A 16,560-nucleotide genomic window follows, 5' to 3' on the forward strand; every position below is an offset into this window, starting at 1 on the left:
GGCTCAAAGTTCAACTGCAAAGATTTGAGCAGGAAATCTAGGCAGACTCCAGTGCAGAACTGGGGGGTGCACTGCTCTATTAAAGGTGTCGTCTTTTGCATGAGACATTAAACCAAAGCTCCGTCTGCCCTCTCAGGTGAACGTAAAAAATCCCATGGCACTATTTTCAGTTTTTTTTATTTTTTTTTATTTTTATTTGTTCTGGCCAATATTTTATCCCTCAACCAGCATCACTAAAACAGATTATCTGGTCAATATCTCTCATTGCTGTTTGTGGGATCTTGCTGTGCACAAATTAGCTGATGCATTTCCTGCATTACAACAATGACTACACTTCAAAAAGAAAGGGCACTTCATTGGCTGTAAAGTGCTTTGGGACGTCCTGAGGTTGTGAAAAGTGCTATCAAAGTACAAAGTTCTCTCTTTTTCTTTACCTGGTTCAGGTGGCCTTTCTTGATGAGGCAGCTTCAATTGTATGTGTCAATGGGTTATTTAACTGGGCAGGATGTCATACCTGAGCACACTGGATTGTTTCTTTACCTTCCTTTAACCCGGCCGCATTGAAGCTAATTGTAGACAGCCTGACCATCACATCAGAGCTTCTACCCCTTCACAAGTCAGCAGACTTAATTGCTGCTCAGTGCTGCCTGCTTCTTAACAGTAGTGCTCACTAGCGTTTTGACTAGTCCAGGCTGACTGCACTCGGAGTGCTGTTTTAGGGCTGAGAGCTACCCCATGGTACCATAAAATTGCACCTTCTGATCCAAATTGTGGCTGAGAGCACCTCGGGGAGGAGAGAGTTGTGCTGAGGACTGAAAGCAGTAAGCCAGAGTGAATTCGATACGTGGAGCCCAGTGTGCTCACCAGTATAGCTGACAAATCCAGTTGAAAATGCGCAGTTTAAATACAAGCAGGATTTGAACATAGCAGGAAGTGATCTTTAAGGGTGGACACCACTGCACCACTTCATACCAGTATTTTGTAACAATTAACATACAAACATTCTGGCCCGATGCTGGAACAATGCCTTTGCTATACTCCCCACTGTATCCCAACATTGTGAAAACACTTCAAGCATAGGGATCTCAATGGAAACCATTGACCATTCCACTAAACCATAAATATTTTTGGAGGGAGTAAAATTTTAAACTTACCTAATCATTTCAATTGCTAACAATATAGTTGTGATACAAATTAAGAATTATTAAGTCAGAAATTACCCTGGAGCTTTATACTTAACTCCAAGGTCATATTCACAAATTCTTCGCAACGGTAGCAGTCCTACAGAGAGGCTGAATTTTGCTGTTCTTTTTAATTCAGCGGTGTTATAAAAGGCTAACTTCACCTTCTGAATAAATAAATGCAGAACTCATTCCAAACATGCAACATTGCAGAAAGATGTGAGCTAACGTGGCTCTTCAGAACTAGGGAGACTCATATTACAATCTCAGCCTCAGTCGGCTAAAATAAATAAAAGTCACGCTTTGTTTCTTGAGCATTTTGTTCAGGCTGTCGAGACTGGTGCCAATGTAAAGTATCATCAACTCGCACAATAAATATTAAATCAGGAGTAAAGTAGCATGACCGAGGAAATGAACCATTTATTTCAAACCTGCTTGAGTTGATCACATTGCACAGGTTTCTGTTCAACAGCCTTCAAAAATTGTGCCTTAAGGCTTTAAAATAACAATTGAGTAATATTCATGTCATGGTTTTGTGCAGGGAAGGTCATGTCTTACCAACTTAATAGAATTCTTTGAGGAAGTGACAAAGTTGATTGATGAGGGAAGGGCTGTAGATGTCATATACATGGACTTCAGTAAGGCGTTTGATAAGGTTCCCCATGGTAGGCTGATGGAGAAAGTGAAGTCGCATGGAGTCCAGGGTGTACTAGCTAGATGGATAAAGAACTGGCTGGGCAACAGGAGACAGAGAGTAGCAGTGGAAGGGAGTTTCTCAAAATGGAGACGTGTGACTAGTGGTGTTCCACAGGGATCCGTGCTGGGACCACTGTTGTTTGTGATATACATAAATGATTTGGAGGAAAGTATAGGTGGTCTGATTAGCAAGTTTGCAGACGACACTAAGATTGGTGGAGTAGCAGATAGTGAAGGGGACTGTCAGAGAATACAGCAGAATATAGATAGATTGGAGAGTTGGGCAGAGAAATGGCAGATGGAGTTCAATCAGGGCAAATGCGAGGTGATGCATTTTGGAAGATCCAATTCAAGAGTGAACTATACAGTAAATGGAAAAGTCCTGGGGAAAATTGATGTACAGAGAGATTTGGGTGTTCAGGTCCATTGTTCCCTGAAGGTGGCAACGCAGGTCAATAGAGTGGTCAAGAAGGCATACGGCATGCTTTCCTTCATCGGACGGGGTATTGAGTACAAGGGTTGGCAGGTCATGTTACAGTTGTATAAGACTTTGGTTCGGCCACATTTGGAATACTGCGTGCAGTTCTGGTCGCCACATTACCAAAAGGATGTAGATGCTTTGGAGAGGGTGCAGAGGAGGTTCACCAGGATGTTGCCTGGTATGGAGGGCGCTAGCTATGAAGAGAGGTTGAGTAGATTAGGATTATTTTCATTAGAAAGATGGAGGTTGAGGGGGGACCTGATTGAGGTGTACAAAATCATGAGAGGTATAGACAGGGTGGATAGCAAGAAGCTTTTTCCCAGAGTGGGGGATTCAATTACTAGGGATCACGAGTTCAAAGTGAGAGGGGAAAAGTTTAGGGGGGATATGCGTGGAAAGTTCTTTACGCAGAGGGTGGTGGGTGCCTGGAACGCGTTGCCAGCGGAGGTGGTAGACGCGGGCACGATAGCGTCTTTTAAGATGTATCTAGACAGATGCATGAATGGGCAGGAAGCAAAGAGATACAGACCCTTAGAAAATACGTGACATGTTTGGATAGAGGATCTGGATCGGCGCAGGCTTGGAGGGCCGAAGGGCCTGTTCCTGTGCTGTAATTTTCTTTGTTCCTTTGTTATGAATTTTACACCCACTTACTGTCAACTTTCTCCATTATAAATTTTAATGTCCACATTTATAATGCAAACTGCCTATGTAAAACACATCGGGCTATAATTGTACCCTCCCTTAAAAGAGTGCCACCATTGTCACAAGGGTGAATTACAGCAAGAAAGGTTTACATAGACAGTTGCCATTATAAATGTCATAGGAATTTGTAATGGGAAAAGTTGCTCGGAAGTGTGCACTGCCAAAAGATTTTTCATGTATTGTAGATGATATCTCGTCATTAAAATAAATACACAATGAGGTGATTCACCCTCCTGCCATGATTAATCCTACTTGGAACATTGCACAGCTGAGATTGTGAACTTTACTTTTGGAGAAATCACGAGAGCGTACCTTTATCATATTGTTCTGGGGCGCAGTGTATTAATATTAGAGCACCAACCCATTGCAGTGTAGCATTTTTTATAGTTGAAGGGAAGTTTTGTAACTTGAGATCAAGTATGCAATTGTTATTGCCAGAAAACCACAGCTTGCAAAGAGCCATCAATTGGAAACACATCGTATTTCATCAGTCAGCATCACACATTATAGTATCAAGTGAGAGTCTATGGAGACCCAAAGGCATCAGAAAGCCACGCTATTGTGGGTCTCGCGTTTTGCAGTCGGATCTCAAATATGACACCACAGATTCTCTCCTCACTTTTATCAGAGAGGATTGGGGGTTCAGCAGGGATTGGATGAGAAAGTGATAACCTAACTAGGGACGATCTGCGTGCAAAGTTAAGGGTGTCTGTTTGAGCGCCATTCTCCCAAGACATATCTGGCATTTCTCTGCTCTTCCATTTCTTTTGTTCAGTGCCAAAGACCACTACAGTAAACAAGCCCTCACTCTCTTTAAAAAAAAGAGTGTGCCTAATACTTGGATAATTATAGTGAGCCCAGAGTGTTGAACAGAAATCTTTGTTACTGTATTTGGCTTACTGGATCACATGTGATCGCCTTTATTTTGACAAGTGGTAGAATAAACGCTGTGTCAGACCATGACTCTGGCTATAAACTACCGAATAGATTTATATTAACAATAAGTAGGTAAGTAAACAGTAGCAAAGACGCACTGCATATTTAAAGTAATATACAAACCTTAGCTGTTCCTCATTGAAATACAGAAAATAACAGTCATATTTCTGGCACTACACGTAACATTAATATTGGGTCTGATGATAACTCTACACAATGGTTTATCACTAACCTTTCATAGAGCCTCCCGCCCCTATCATGGCTTCAGAAGGGACAGCTTTTTCTTTACTCTTTCATGGGATGTAGGTGTTGCTGGCAAGGCCAGCATTTGTTGCCCATCCCTAATTACTCATGACAACTGAGTGGCTTGCTAGGCCATTTCAGAGGGCAGTTAAGAGTCAACCACATTGCTGTGGGTTTCGAGTCACATGTAGGCCAGACCAGGTAAGGACGGGAGATTTCCTTCCCTGAAGGACGTTAGTGAACCAGATGGGTTTTTACGACAATCGATGATAGTTTCATGGCACCATTACTGAGACCAGCTTTCAATTGCAGATTTTTATTAATTAATTGAATTTAAATTTCACTTGCTGCCATGGTGAGATTTGAACCTGTGTCCCTAAGCCTGGGTTTCCGGATTACTAGTTCTATGACATACCACTATGCCACCAATCACCTCTATTGGCTCAAGTGTGCCCTAGCTGTACATTTCAACTCAAAAGAAAGACTTACATATAGAAAGTGTCTGTCACAGCCTCAGGACATCTCAAAGCACTGTAGAGCCAGTGAAGTATTTTTGAAGAGTAGTCACTGTAGGAAACTCCTTTGAAGTTCAATCCAAAAATAGAGGAAATCAAATGTATACCTCTCACATTTGCATTCAGGCTATCAGACATCCACAGGATATCAAACACAAAGGATCGTTGGCATTTGAGAGTAACTCTTGAATTCTTTCAACTTACTGTTTGTGCTGCAAGACACCAACATTTGTATAGATATCAGAGATAATCCTGAACAGAACAATGCAAATAGTTTTGCAATTAACAGGGATGAGCATATTAAAACTGCACTTTGTTTCTTTCCAGCATACTATAATATCTGTTCTTGTGTGCATTAGCCAGACTGTCATATCTTTAACTGAATCTGATTAAAACCAGGTTAAAAATGTCTGGGTTAATCACAATCAGATCTACACTTTTGACGTGAATAATAACAATCTTCATGAGGCCCTGTCGTAAATAGAAAGGTTGAAGTTATGAGGTAAACACCCATCATATAAAAATCTAAGCTAGTCAAATTGATTAGTGCTGGTTTCTGCAGCAATCTGACAATGTAAATTTGCTACACTGACTTGAGAAGTCCCAGAAACATTGCCTGCCAGACTGTATAATGTGGAATGATAAAGGTAGCTTACTCAGTTCTCCTGGCTGAATAGACAGACAATAAAGAAGAAGAATTAGCCATATCTGTAAATCACTGCCAGGCTGACAAATATATTCCGCAAAGTATCAAACTTACTTACCAATAAAAGCAGCTTCCACAATTTGATCGTTTTACAAATTAAAGTTGAATTCTATTTAAAAATTGTGATGCAATCCTCCGAGATCTCTGCGCTCCTCCACTTCCGACCTCTTGTACGTCCCCGATTTCCGCCTCTCAACCATTCATGGTCATGCCGTAAGCTGTCTTTTCTTCATTCTTGGGATGTGGGCATCATTTGCCCAGCCCTAACTGCCCTTTAGAAAGCTGTGAAGCCGCCGCCTTCAACTGCTACAGTCCATGTGGTGAAGGTACACCCACAGTGCTGTTAGGGAAGCAGTTCTAGCATTTTGACCCAGCGACATTGAATGAACGATGATATATTTCCAAGTCAGGATGGTGTGCGGCTTGGAGGGGAACTTGCAGGTGATGGTGTTCCCATGCATTTGCTGCCCTTGTCTTTCTAGGTGGTAGAGGTTGCAGGTTTGGAAGGTGCTGTTGAAGGAGTCTTGACAAATTACTGCAGTGCATCATGTATATGGCACACACTGCTGCCACTGTATGTCGGTGGTGAATGGAGTGAATGTTGAAGGTGGTGGATGGGGTGCCGATCAAGCGGGCTGCTTTGTCCTGGATGGTGTCGAGCTTCATGAGTGTTGTTGGAGCTGCATCCATCCAGGTGAGTGGAGAGTATTCCATCACACTCCTGACTTGTGCCTTGTAGATGGTGGACAGGCTTTGGGAAGTCAGGAGGTGAGTTACTCGCTGCAGAATTCCCAGCCTCTGACCTGCCCTTATGATCACAATATTTACATTGCTGGTCCAGTTCATTTTCTGGTCATTGGTAACTATCAGGATGTTAATGGCGGAGCATTCAGCTTGATAATGCCATTGATACTGATCCAAGGATACTGAGGGAAGTGGGAGTGAAAGTTGCGGAGGCAATGGCCATAATTTTCCAGTCTTCCTTTGACAGGTGGTGCCAGAGGACTGGAGAATTGCAAAATGTTACACCTTTGTTCAAAAAAGGATGTAAAGTGAAGCCCAGCAACTACAGGCCAGTCAGTTTAACTTTGGTGATGGGGAAACTTCTAGAAACAATTAATAATTACATGGACAAATGTGGGTTAGTTAAGAGAAAATCATGTTTAACCAACTGCGGGAGTTCTTTGAAGAGGTAACCGAGAGGCATGATGAGGGCAATGCTGTTGATCTGGTGTACATGGACTTCTAAAAGGCATTTGATACAGTGCCACATAACAGACATGTGAGCAAACTTTTAGCTCATAGAATAAAAGAGACGGTAGCAACATGGATACAAAATTAGTTGAGTGACAGGAAACAAAGTGTAGCGGTTAATGGATGTTTTTCAGGCTGGAGGAAGATTTATTGTGGAGTTCCCCAGGGATCAGTGTTGGGACCCTTATATATATTATATTCAAGACTTAGACCTTGGTGTACGTCACAATTTCAAAATTTGTGGATGATACAAAACTTGGATGCATTGTGAACTGTGAAGCAGATAGTATAGAACTTCAAAAGGACATAGACAAATGGCAGATGAAGTTCGATGTAGAGAAATGTGAAATTAAACATTTTGGTAGGAGGAATATGGAGAGACATTATAAAATAAAGGGTACAATTCTAAAGGGGGTGCAGGAACAGAGGGACCTAGGTGTATATGTGCATAAGTCATTGAAGGTGGCAGGACAGGTTGAGAGATGGTCAACAAAGCATACAGTGTCCTGGGCTTTATTAATAGGGGCATAGAGTACAAGAGCAAGGAGGTTATGTTGCACTTGTATAAGACACTAGTTCGGCTTCAGCTGGAATATTGAGTTCCATTCTGGGCACCACATTTAAGGAAAGATGTGAAGGCATTGGCGAGAGTACAGAAAAGATTCACGAGAATGGTTCCAGGGATGAGGAACTTCATTTACAAAGATAGATTGGAGAAGTTGGAACTGTCTTCCTTGGAAAAGAACATGCTGAGAGGAGATTTGATAGAGTTATTCAAAATAACGAGGGGTCTGGATGGAGTAGATAGAGAGAAACTGTTCCCACTCATGAAAGGATCAAGAACGAGAGGGCACAGATTTAAGGTAATTGGCAAAAGAAGCAATGGCAACATGAGGAAAAACTGTTTCACACAGCAGGTGGTTATGATCTGGAATGCACTGCCTGAGAATGCAGTGGAGGCAAGTTCAATCGAGGCATTCAAAAGGGAATTAGTTACCTGAAAAGGAAGAATGTACAGGGTTATGAGGAGAAGGTGGGGAAATGGCTCTCAGAGCCGGTGCAGACACAATGGGCTGAATGGCCTCCTTCTGTGCTGTAACAATTCTGTGATTCTGTGATTGAACATCAAGGGGAGATGATTAGATTCTGTCTGGTCACTACGCTCTGGAATTCCCTTTTCAAAGCCCACTGAGCTTCTCTCCCACTTTAAGTTGCTCATTAAAAGCTAACTTTTTAACCAAGCTTTTTGGTCACCTTTGATATCTCTTTACAAGGCTTGGTGTCAAATTCTCTCTGATAACAACCCTGTGAAACACCTAGGAGCGTTTTACTATGTGCTGTATAAATGCAAGTTGTTGTTGTGATTAATGGTTCCCACACATTGAGTTCCCTATATCAGCCAATCGTCCTGAGACCCACTAATAGACAATTACTGTTGGACACTGGGCCAGGTCTTTTGGTGTATCACAGTTAGCATAACGTGTGATATTTTGGGCACTACATTACAGAAAGGACGTTATAGCCTTATACAGTGCACAGCTTAGATTCACCAGGATGAGAAATTGTAAGAAGGAGCAAGCTGAGACACTGGGGTGATTTCAAACCTGATTGGGAAGTTGGTAATAAGGGTAATCGATTTAAAATTGTCACTAAAAGAGTGAAAAGTTGAGAGTTTATTTATGCATCGAATTGTTGGAGAATGGAATGCCTTGCCACAGGGACTGGCCGAGGTGCAGACATTGCCGCTAATAAGGGAAAATTCAGATGAATGTTTGAAGCAGAGGAAGATACAGGGCCATGGAGAATGCAGAGCAGTGGGATTTGTTTTGGATTGTTCTCACAAAGAGGCAACATGGATATGATGGGCCTAATGGCCTCCTTCAGTGCTGTAAATTTCCACAGTTTAGTCAGCTAATGGTGGGATTGGCAAAAAAGGGGACAGTAACGTAATGGAGAAATAACCCTGGGTTGAACATCATCAATATGTGCAATTACTGAGTCAAGTAACTGAATTATTTTGTTGGAAATACATGTCTGAGTTTCATTAAGCACTTGTTTTCTAAAAGGTAGGTGTACAGGGGATATAAGTTGGGATATTGTCACAGCATTAAATCAGAACAGGGGAAATCATAAACAGGTTCTTTTTGAGCACATTTGTAATGTTGCTATTTGTGGTCAGAGCAATTCTACCCCACAGTGATTGTTGCAGCCAATTTCCCGCCTCCTTGTCTGAAGGAACTGTTCCCTGCCAAACCAGGAGAGTTCCTAGCATCAAGTTAGGAATAGAAGTTGTCTTCATCTGAGAGGCATTGACATTTTGGTAGATCCAAGGACTTATTTATTATCCCAATTTCCCCTCTGATGTGCTCAAGTGTGGCCCAGTGAGTAGCTCTCTTGCCTCTGAGTACAAAGGTTGTGAGTTCAAGTACTACTCCGGGAACTTGAGTATATAATCCAGGTTCTCACTCCAGTGCAGCACTGAGGGAGTGCTGCACTGTCGGAGGTGCCATCTTTTGGATGAGACGTTAAACCGAGGCCCCGTCTGCCCTCACAGGTGGGTGCAAAAGATCCCACGGCACTCCCCAGCCAACAACATGAAAACAGATTATCTGTTATTATCACATTGCTGCTTGTGGGAGCTTACAGTGTTTCTTACATTACAAAAGCGATTACACTTCAAAAGTTCTTCATTGGCTGTAAAGCTTTTTGGGACATCCTGAGGCTGTGAAAGGTGGTGTGTAACCGCATGTTCTTTAAAAAAAAATAGTAATAATACCTGGTTTTGTGCTTTCCCTCCTACAGGAAAAAATTCCCTTTGCCGTTGTCGGTACTGACCAGGAACATCAAGTGAATGGGAAAAAGATTTTGGGCAGGAAAACCAAGTGGGGAATTATCGAAGGTAAAAGAACCCAAGAATATATCAATCAATCAATGATCTGTGGATATTGATGTTAACAAAAGTCAATTTAATTCTGGGTCAAAACCAACAGCTATCAAATATAAAGTAATTATTCACCTCTGAGAAATAATGAATTCAGAGGCAATAACCATACTCTTATACCCTGGTTATATTTTGCACCAACTAATGAGTTAAAAAGAAATTGTGCACAACTTTATTCAGCAGCATGTGATTGTCACAATGGCCATACCTGTCGTTTTGCTGGAACCTCCTGCTATGGAGGTGAAGCTTGAAAAGCAGTTTAGGGCTCAGAGCAATACATTCACTTTAACTGGCAGCACTGCTTTCACTGACTCACCTACATTGTTCAACAGAACAGAGATGTCTGCTCAACTTACAGTTCCCACGATAGGTGTATTACCTAGAGGCTTTTCAGAGATCTCAGAGTAAATTATCCTGTACAGTAAAAGACTTTTAATGGGAATGTTTCTGCAGAAATTAAAATCTTTGGTTTATCCAAACTAAGTAATTACCACTAACGATAATCCCTCAGCCTGCATTCTCATGTGTTAAGGAGCTCAAGTTTTAATGCATTATCTTGATCAAAGATAGAGAAACCAGCCAACTGGACTCTGAAGATTATGTTTTCTATATAATAGTGGTAGGGGTTTATGGAAAATAAATATGTTGTGCTCATACGCTGGATATTATATTGTGCAATGTTACTATACAAAGGCTCAACAAGTTAATATCGAATTGCTTTGTCAAATATGTTAGCACAGTTAGTTAGAAGATACAAACATATGAAGTAGGAGCAGGACTAGGCCACTCGGCCCCTTGAGCCTGCTCCAGCATTCAATAAGATCATGGCTGATCTGATCATAACCTCCACTCCACATTCCTGCCTATCCCCGATAATCTTTCACCCCCTTGCTTATCAAGAATCTATCTACCTCTGTCTTAAAAATATTCAAAGATTCTGCTTCCACCGCCTTTTGAGGAAGAGAGTTCCAAAGACTCATGACCCTCTGAGAAAAAAAAATGTCTCCTCATCTCTGTCTTAAATGGGTGACCCCTTATTTTTAAACAGTGACCCCTAGTTCGAGATTCTCCCACAAGGGGAAACATCCTTTCCACATCCACCCTGTCAAGACCCCTCAGGATCTTATACGTTTCAATCAAGTCCCCTCTTACTCTTTTAATCTCCAGCGGATACAAGCCTAGCCTGTCCAACCTTTCCTCGTAAGACAACCATTCCAGGTATTAGCCTTGTAAACCTTCTCTGAACTGCCTTCAACCCATTTACATCCTTCCTTAAATAAGGAGACCAATACTGTACACAGTACTCCAGATGTGGTCTCACCAATGCCCTGTGTACCTGAAGCATAACCTCCCTACTTTTGTATTCAATTCCCCTCACAATAAACCATAACATTCTATTAGCTTTCCGAATTACTTGCTGTACCTGCAAACTATCCATTTGAGATTCATGCACTAGAACACCCAGATCCCTCTGCATCTCAGAGCTCTGCAATCTCTCACCATTTAGATAATATGCATCATTTTTATTCCTCCTGCCAAAATGTACAATTTCACATTTTCAATTAGTTTAGTTTAGAGATACAGCACTGAAACAGGCCCTTCGGCCCACCGAGTCTGTGCCGACCAGCAACCACCCATTTATACTAATCCTACACTAATTCCATATTCCTACCACATCCCCACCTGCCCCTATATTTCCCTACCACCTACCTATACTAGGGGCAATTTTATAATGGCCAATTAACCTATCAATTATTATACTCCATTTGCCAGATCTTTGCACACTCACTTAACCTATCTATATCTCTTTGTAGCCTCCTTATGTCCTCTTCACAACTTACTTTCCTACCTATCTTGGTGTCATCAGCAAATTTAGCAAGCATACCTTCGGTCCCTTCATCCAAGCCTTTTATATAAATGGTAAAAGGTTGAGACCCTAGCACTGATCCCTGCAGCACACCACTCGTTACATCTTGCCAACCAGAAAATGACCCATTTGTGCCGACTCTCTGTTTCCTGTTAGCCAGCCAATCCTCCATCCATGCCAATATGTTACACCCTACACCATGAGCTTTTATTTTCCACAATAACCTTTGATGTGGTACCTTATCAAATGCCTTCTGGAAATCTAAGTACAGTACATCCACGGGTTCCCCTTTATCCACAGCACATGTTACTTCTTCAACGAACTCAAATAAATTGGTTAAACATGATTTCCCTTTGACAAAACCATGCTAACTCTGCCTGATTACCTTGAATTTTTCCTAAGTGCCCTGCTATGACATCTTTAATAATAATAATAATAAAGTGGCGCAGTGGTTAGCACTGCAGCCTCACAGCTCCAGCGACCTGGGTTCGATTCTGGGCACTGCCTGTGGGAACTTTGCAAGTTCTCCCTGTGACCGCGTGGGTTTTTGTCGGGTGCTCCAATTTCCTCCCACAGCCAAAGATTTGCAGGTTGATAGGTAAATTGGCCATTATAAATTGCCCCGAGTATAGGTAGGGGAATTGAGGGAAGGTGGGGATGTGAGAGGGTAATGGAATTAATGTAGGATTAGTATAAATGGGTGGTTGATGGTCAGCACAGACTCAGTGGGCTGAAGGGCCTGTTTCTGTGCTGTATCTCTAAATAAATAAACTTCTAACATTTTCCCTAAAACAGATGTTAAGCAAACTGGCCTGTAGTTTCCTGCTTTTTGTCTTCCTCCCTTTTTGAATAAAGGAGTTACATTCGGATTGTAGGTTCAAGTTCCACTCCAGGACTTGAGTGCATAATCTAGGCTAACACTCACGGTGCAGTTCTGAGGGAGTGCTGTACTGTCATTTGGATGAGATGTTAAACTGAAGTGCGGCCAGATTCCTCAGGTGAATGCAAAAGATCCCACTGCAGAGCAAGGGAGTTCTCCCAGTGTCCTGGTCAAAATTGGTCCCTCAGCCAACATCATTAAAAACAGATTAACTGATCATTTATCTTATTGCTGTTTTAGGGACCTTGCTGTGAGCAAATTTTCTGCCGCATTTGCCTGTTACAACAGTGATGACGCTTCTGAAGTGCTTCATTAGCTGCAAAACAGTGTAAAACACTTTGGAACAGTCTGAGGATGTGAAAGGCTGTATATTAATCCAAGCTCACTCTGTCTCTGAATAGTTAACCTATTTAAAATAAACTAGTTAACACCTTTGTTAAATAGCAGACATAGGAATTTGATATGAACGTGCCATGTCTTTCTACCTCAATATCGCATTTCTAGACTGACTTGCTGGTAAAAAAAAACTTCATCAGTATTCATTGATAAAGCCACAGTATTACCTAAAGATGGCTATTTCAAACATTCTTTAGTGGTCTGTATAAAGCAGCAGATCTGTTAACAAGTTCCTTTCAACCAGCTATTCTTTAATAATAATATATATGAATAATACTTGAGCAAATGATCACTTTCATCTAATGTTCCCAGTGAAATACTCCCAAACTGGAGAGTTGTTCTTCCAATATGATAAAGCTCCTTACAATGTGAAGAAAGATAAAGCTATAAATTCTGGAACTATAAAATATAAACAGAAATTGGAGGGAATATACAGCAGGTCTATCAGCAGTTGGGGGACAAAGTGAGGTGAATGTGTCAAATGGGGCCTTACATAAATTTAGATGCTAAATAATCTGCTGTTCCATCTTTTTTATGGTTTGTATAGAATAGTGCAACGCAGAAGGAGGCCATTTGGCCCGTCGAGTCTGCACTGGCTCTTTCAAAGAGCAGTCCATTTAGTGCCTCTCCGCTATATATACTACAGCAACAAACCAGACTAAGAAACAGACAAACTACTCCACTCAGAAAGCTTACATATGCATAATACATAATATATGATTAAAGTTTTTTTATAAGCTCCAAAGTATGATGTCTTTGTTTACAAAGTCCCTTGTAGAAGTATATTATAGAATCATCATAGAATCAAAGAGTGATACAGCACATAATCTAGGCTGGAGGCCATTCAGCCCTTCATGCCTATGCTGGCTCTTTGAAAGAAGTATTCAATTAGTCCCCCTCTCCTGCTTCTTCCCCATAGCCCTGCAACTGTTTCCCCTTCAAGTATTTATCCAATTCTCTTTTGAAAGTTACAATTGAATCTGCTTCCAACACCCTTTCAGGCAGTAGATTCCGGATCACATCAATTCGCTGTGTAAACAAAATGTTTCCTTGTATTGCCTTTGGTTCTTTTACCAATCGCCTTAAATCTGTTTCCTCAGAGCCAAAGTTTTCCAAGGGCAGCAATTCTCTCCTGTTTAATTGAGAGTAAGGATCATCAGACTAGGGTGTGCATTTGCTGAACCAGTGAGCAGTTCTTCAGTCAGATTTGAATACCACCCAAGAGTTTAGAGTGACTCAACGAGCGCCATTAATGGTCATAAGACCCTGTTTGTTAGATTCCTCAGAATGCCTTTTCAGCTATAGCCTGAAGAATGCACCGTGGCCATGGTGTGACCACCACAAGTCACGTACGTTTGGATAATCCGCATTGACCCAGTCTGAAACTAACGGCAACTTTCACAATGTTGAGCTGAAAGCAATACTTACATTTATATAGCACCTTTCCCAATCTCAGGACATCCCAAAGTGCTTTAACAGCCAATGAAGCACTTTTGAAGTATCATCACTATTGAAATGTAAGAATCTCCTGCATAATCTGTACAGAAAACGGTGTTAAATCAACGCTTTAAAAAGTGTAATGAACGTCCCCCTAAAGAAATCTACATGTACCACAAATTAACTTAACTTGCAAAAAAAAGCCCTCCATGCTCAAGATGCCTGTTACAATAGTTTACACTGACCTTTACTCACTAAATGTCCACCCAGGAGACTACCATTAAAAGCAACAGGAAAGCAGTATGTTAAAGTACTGACATAACCTAATGGTTTAAAGCAAAGGTCTCATGTCTTGATGCTGTACTGTATCTTTGAAGCGTGTTCAAGGCCCTGCCAATTTCCTTTCAAAATTGCTTAATGGCCGGCTAAAACTAAAACGAGCTCATTGTAGAGGCAGTAAGGAAATCTTCATAAATATCCAGCCTCTCATCTCCCTTTGTTGCTGTACTGTGGAAAATGCTGGAGTTATTCTAAAAAGGAACACTGGAATATTTGTTTCTTCTTTTGTCTTTTACTGTTCGCAGTGTTCTCTCTCTCTCTCTCTCTCTCTCTCTGCTGTTTTCCTTCATTCAAACAGTGTGCATGCCAGTCATTGATGAAAAATGTGCAGACTACACATTCGGACTGGGCCCATTCAGCAGCTAAAAGTCACAGCTTTAGATTGTGGGTGCTTTTCAGGACAAAGAATGCAACAGATATTCTGTGAACATAATGGAGCAAGGTGGGACTTCAGGTCTAACTGGTGGTCTTTGGGCAGCTTCCCCCCCCCCCCCCCCCCAAACCACCCGGCATTTTAGTACATTGTAAATGGAAGCCCAATGTAAATACAAAGCTCAAACTGGACAAACATTCTTTCTTACACCCACGGTTACTGATTAGCTTGTACTCAGCACCATAGAGATTGCACCTATATTTTACAGCAAGCTTATTCTGGAGAGATGAACAAATGACTTAATAACTGTGAAATTGACAAAATATGTGGGAGGATTTCAAGCTGAAAATCAGATAGGGTAAGTCGGTCACATTTCTTTTCAGAGAACATTCGCAATTGTGGTCAGCAACCTTTAGCAGGCACACTGGGGTAGTATTAAATATTGCATCAACAAACTGCAGAAAATCTAGTGCTGTGTTAGCAAACTAGACTGTAAAATGAAGACTGGACAGGCTTAATAATGCATTCTGCTTTGTTATTTTTCGGACAAGCACTGAAGCATTTGAATTAGTTTTTTTTATTCGTTCATGGGATGTGGGCGTTGCTGGCTAGGCCAGCATTTATTGCTCATCCCTAATTGCCCTTGAGAAGGTGGTGGTAAGCTGCCTTCTCGAACCGCTGCAGTTCTTGGGGTGTAGGTACACCCACAGTGCTGTTTGGGAGTGACCCAGCGACAGTGAAGGAACGGCGATATAGTTCCAAGTCAGGATGGTGTGTGGCTTGGAGGGGAACTTGCAGGTGGTGGTGTTCCCATGCAATTCCTGCACTTGTCCTTCTCGATGGTAGAGTTTGCAGGTTTGGAAGGTGCTGTCGAAGGAGCCTGAGTGAGTTGCTGCATTGCATTTTATATATGGTACACACTGTGCCACTGTGTGTCTGTGGTGGAGGGAGTGAATGTTGAAGGTGGTGGATGGGGTGCCAATCAAGGGGGCTGCTTTGTCCTGGATGGTGTCGAGCTTCTTGAATGTTGGAGCTGCACCCATCCAGGCACGTGGAGAGTATTCCATCACACTCCTGACTTGTGCCTTGTAGATGGTGGACAGGCATTGGGGAGAAAAGAGATGAGTTACTCGTTGCAGAATTCCTAGCCTCTGACCTGCTCTTGTAGCCACAGTATTTATGTGGCTGGTCCACTTCAGTTTCTGGTCAATGGTTACACCCAGGATATTGATAGTGGGGGATTCAGCGATGGTAATGCCATTGAACGTCAATGGGAAATGGTTAGATTCTCTCTTGTTTGAGATGGTCATTGCCTGGCACTTGTGTAGCACGAATGTTACTTGCCACTTATCAGTCCAAGTCTGGATATTGTCCAGGTCTTGCTGCATATTGGCATGGGCTGCTTCAGTATCGAAGCATTTGCGAATGGTGCTGAACATTGTGCAGTCTTCAGCGAACATCCTAAATTACGACTTTATGATGTAGGGAAGGTCATTGGTGAAGCAGCTGAAGATGTTCGGGCCTAGGACACTGCCTTGAGAAACTCCTGCAGTGATGTCCTGGGCCTAAGATGATCGACCTCCAATAACCACAAGCTTCTTCCTTTGTGC

General features: G+C 41.9%; 1 protein-coding gene across 8 annotated transcripts in view; it reads left to right on the plus strand.

The window, feature by feature from the left end:
• Nucleotides 1–16,560, plus strand: part of septin12 (septin 12) — a 414,646-nt gene that overhangs the window by 375,525 nt on the left and 22,561 nt on the right. For all 8 annotated transcript variants that reach the window (XM_068056451.1, XM_068056452.1, XM_068056455.1 and 5 more), the window contains one exon: nt 9,520–9,616. In XM_068056451.1, the coding sequence (XP_067912552.1) occupies nt 9,520–9,616 (97 nt within the window). The remainder of the gene's footprint in view (nt 1–9,519; nt 9,617–16,560) is intronic.

Source organism: Heterodontus francisci, chromosome 24 (assembly GCF_036365525.1).
Source record: "Heterodontus francisci isolate sHetFra1 chromosome 24, sHetFra1.hap1, whole genome shotgun sequence".
In the NCBI taxonomy this organism is placed as follows: Eukaryota; Metazoa; Chordata; class Chondrichthyes; order Heterodontiformes; family Heterodontidae; genus Heterodontus; species Heterodontus francisci.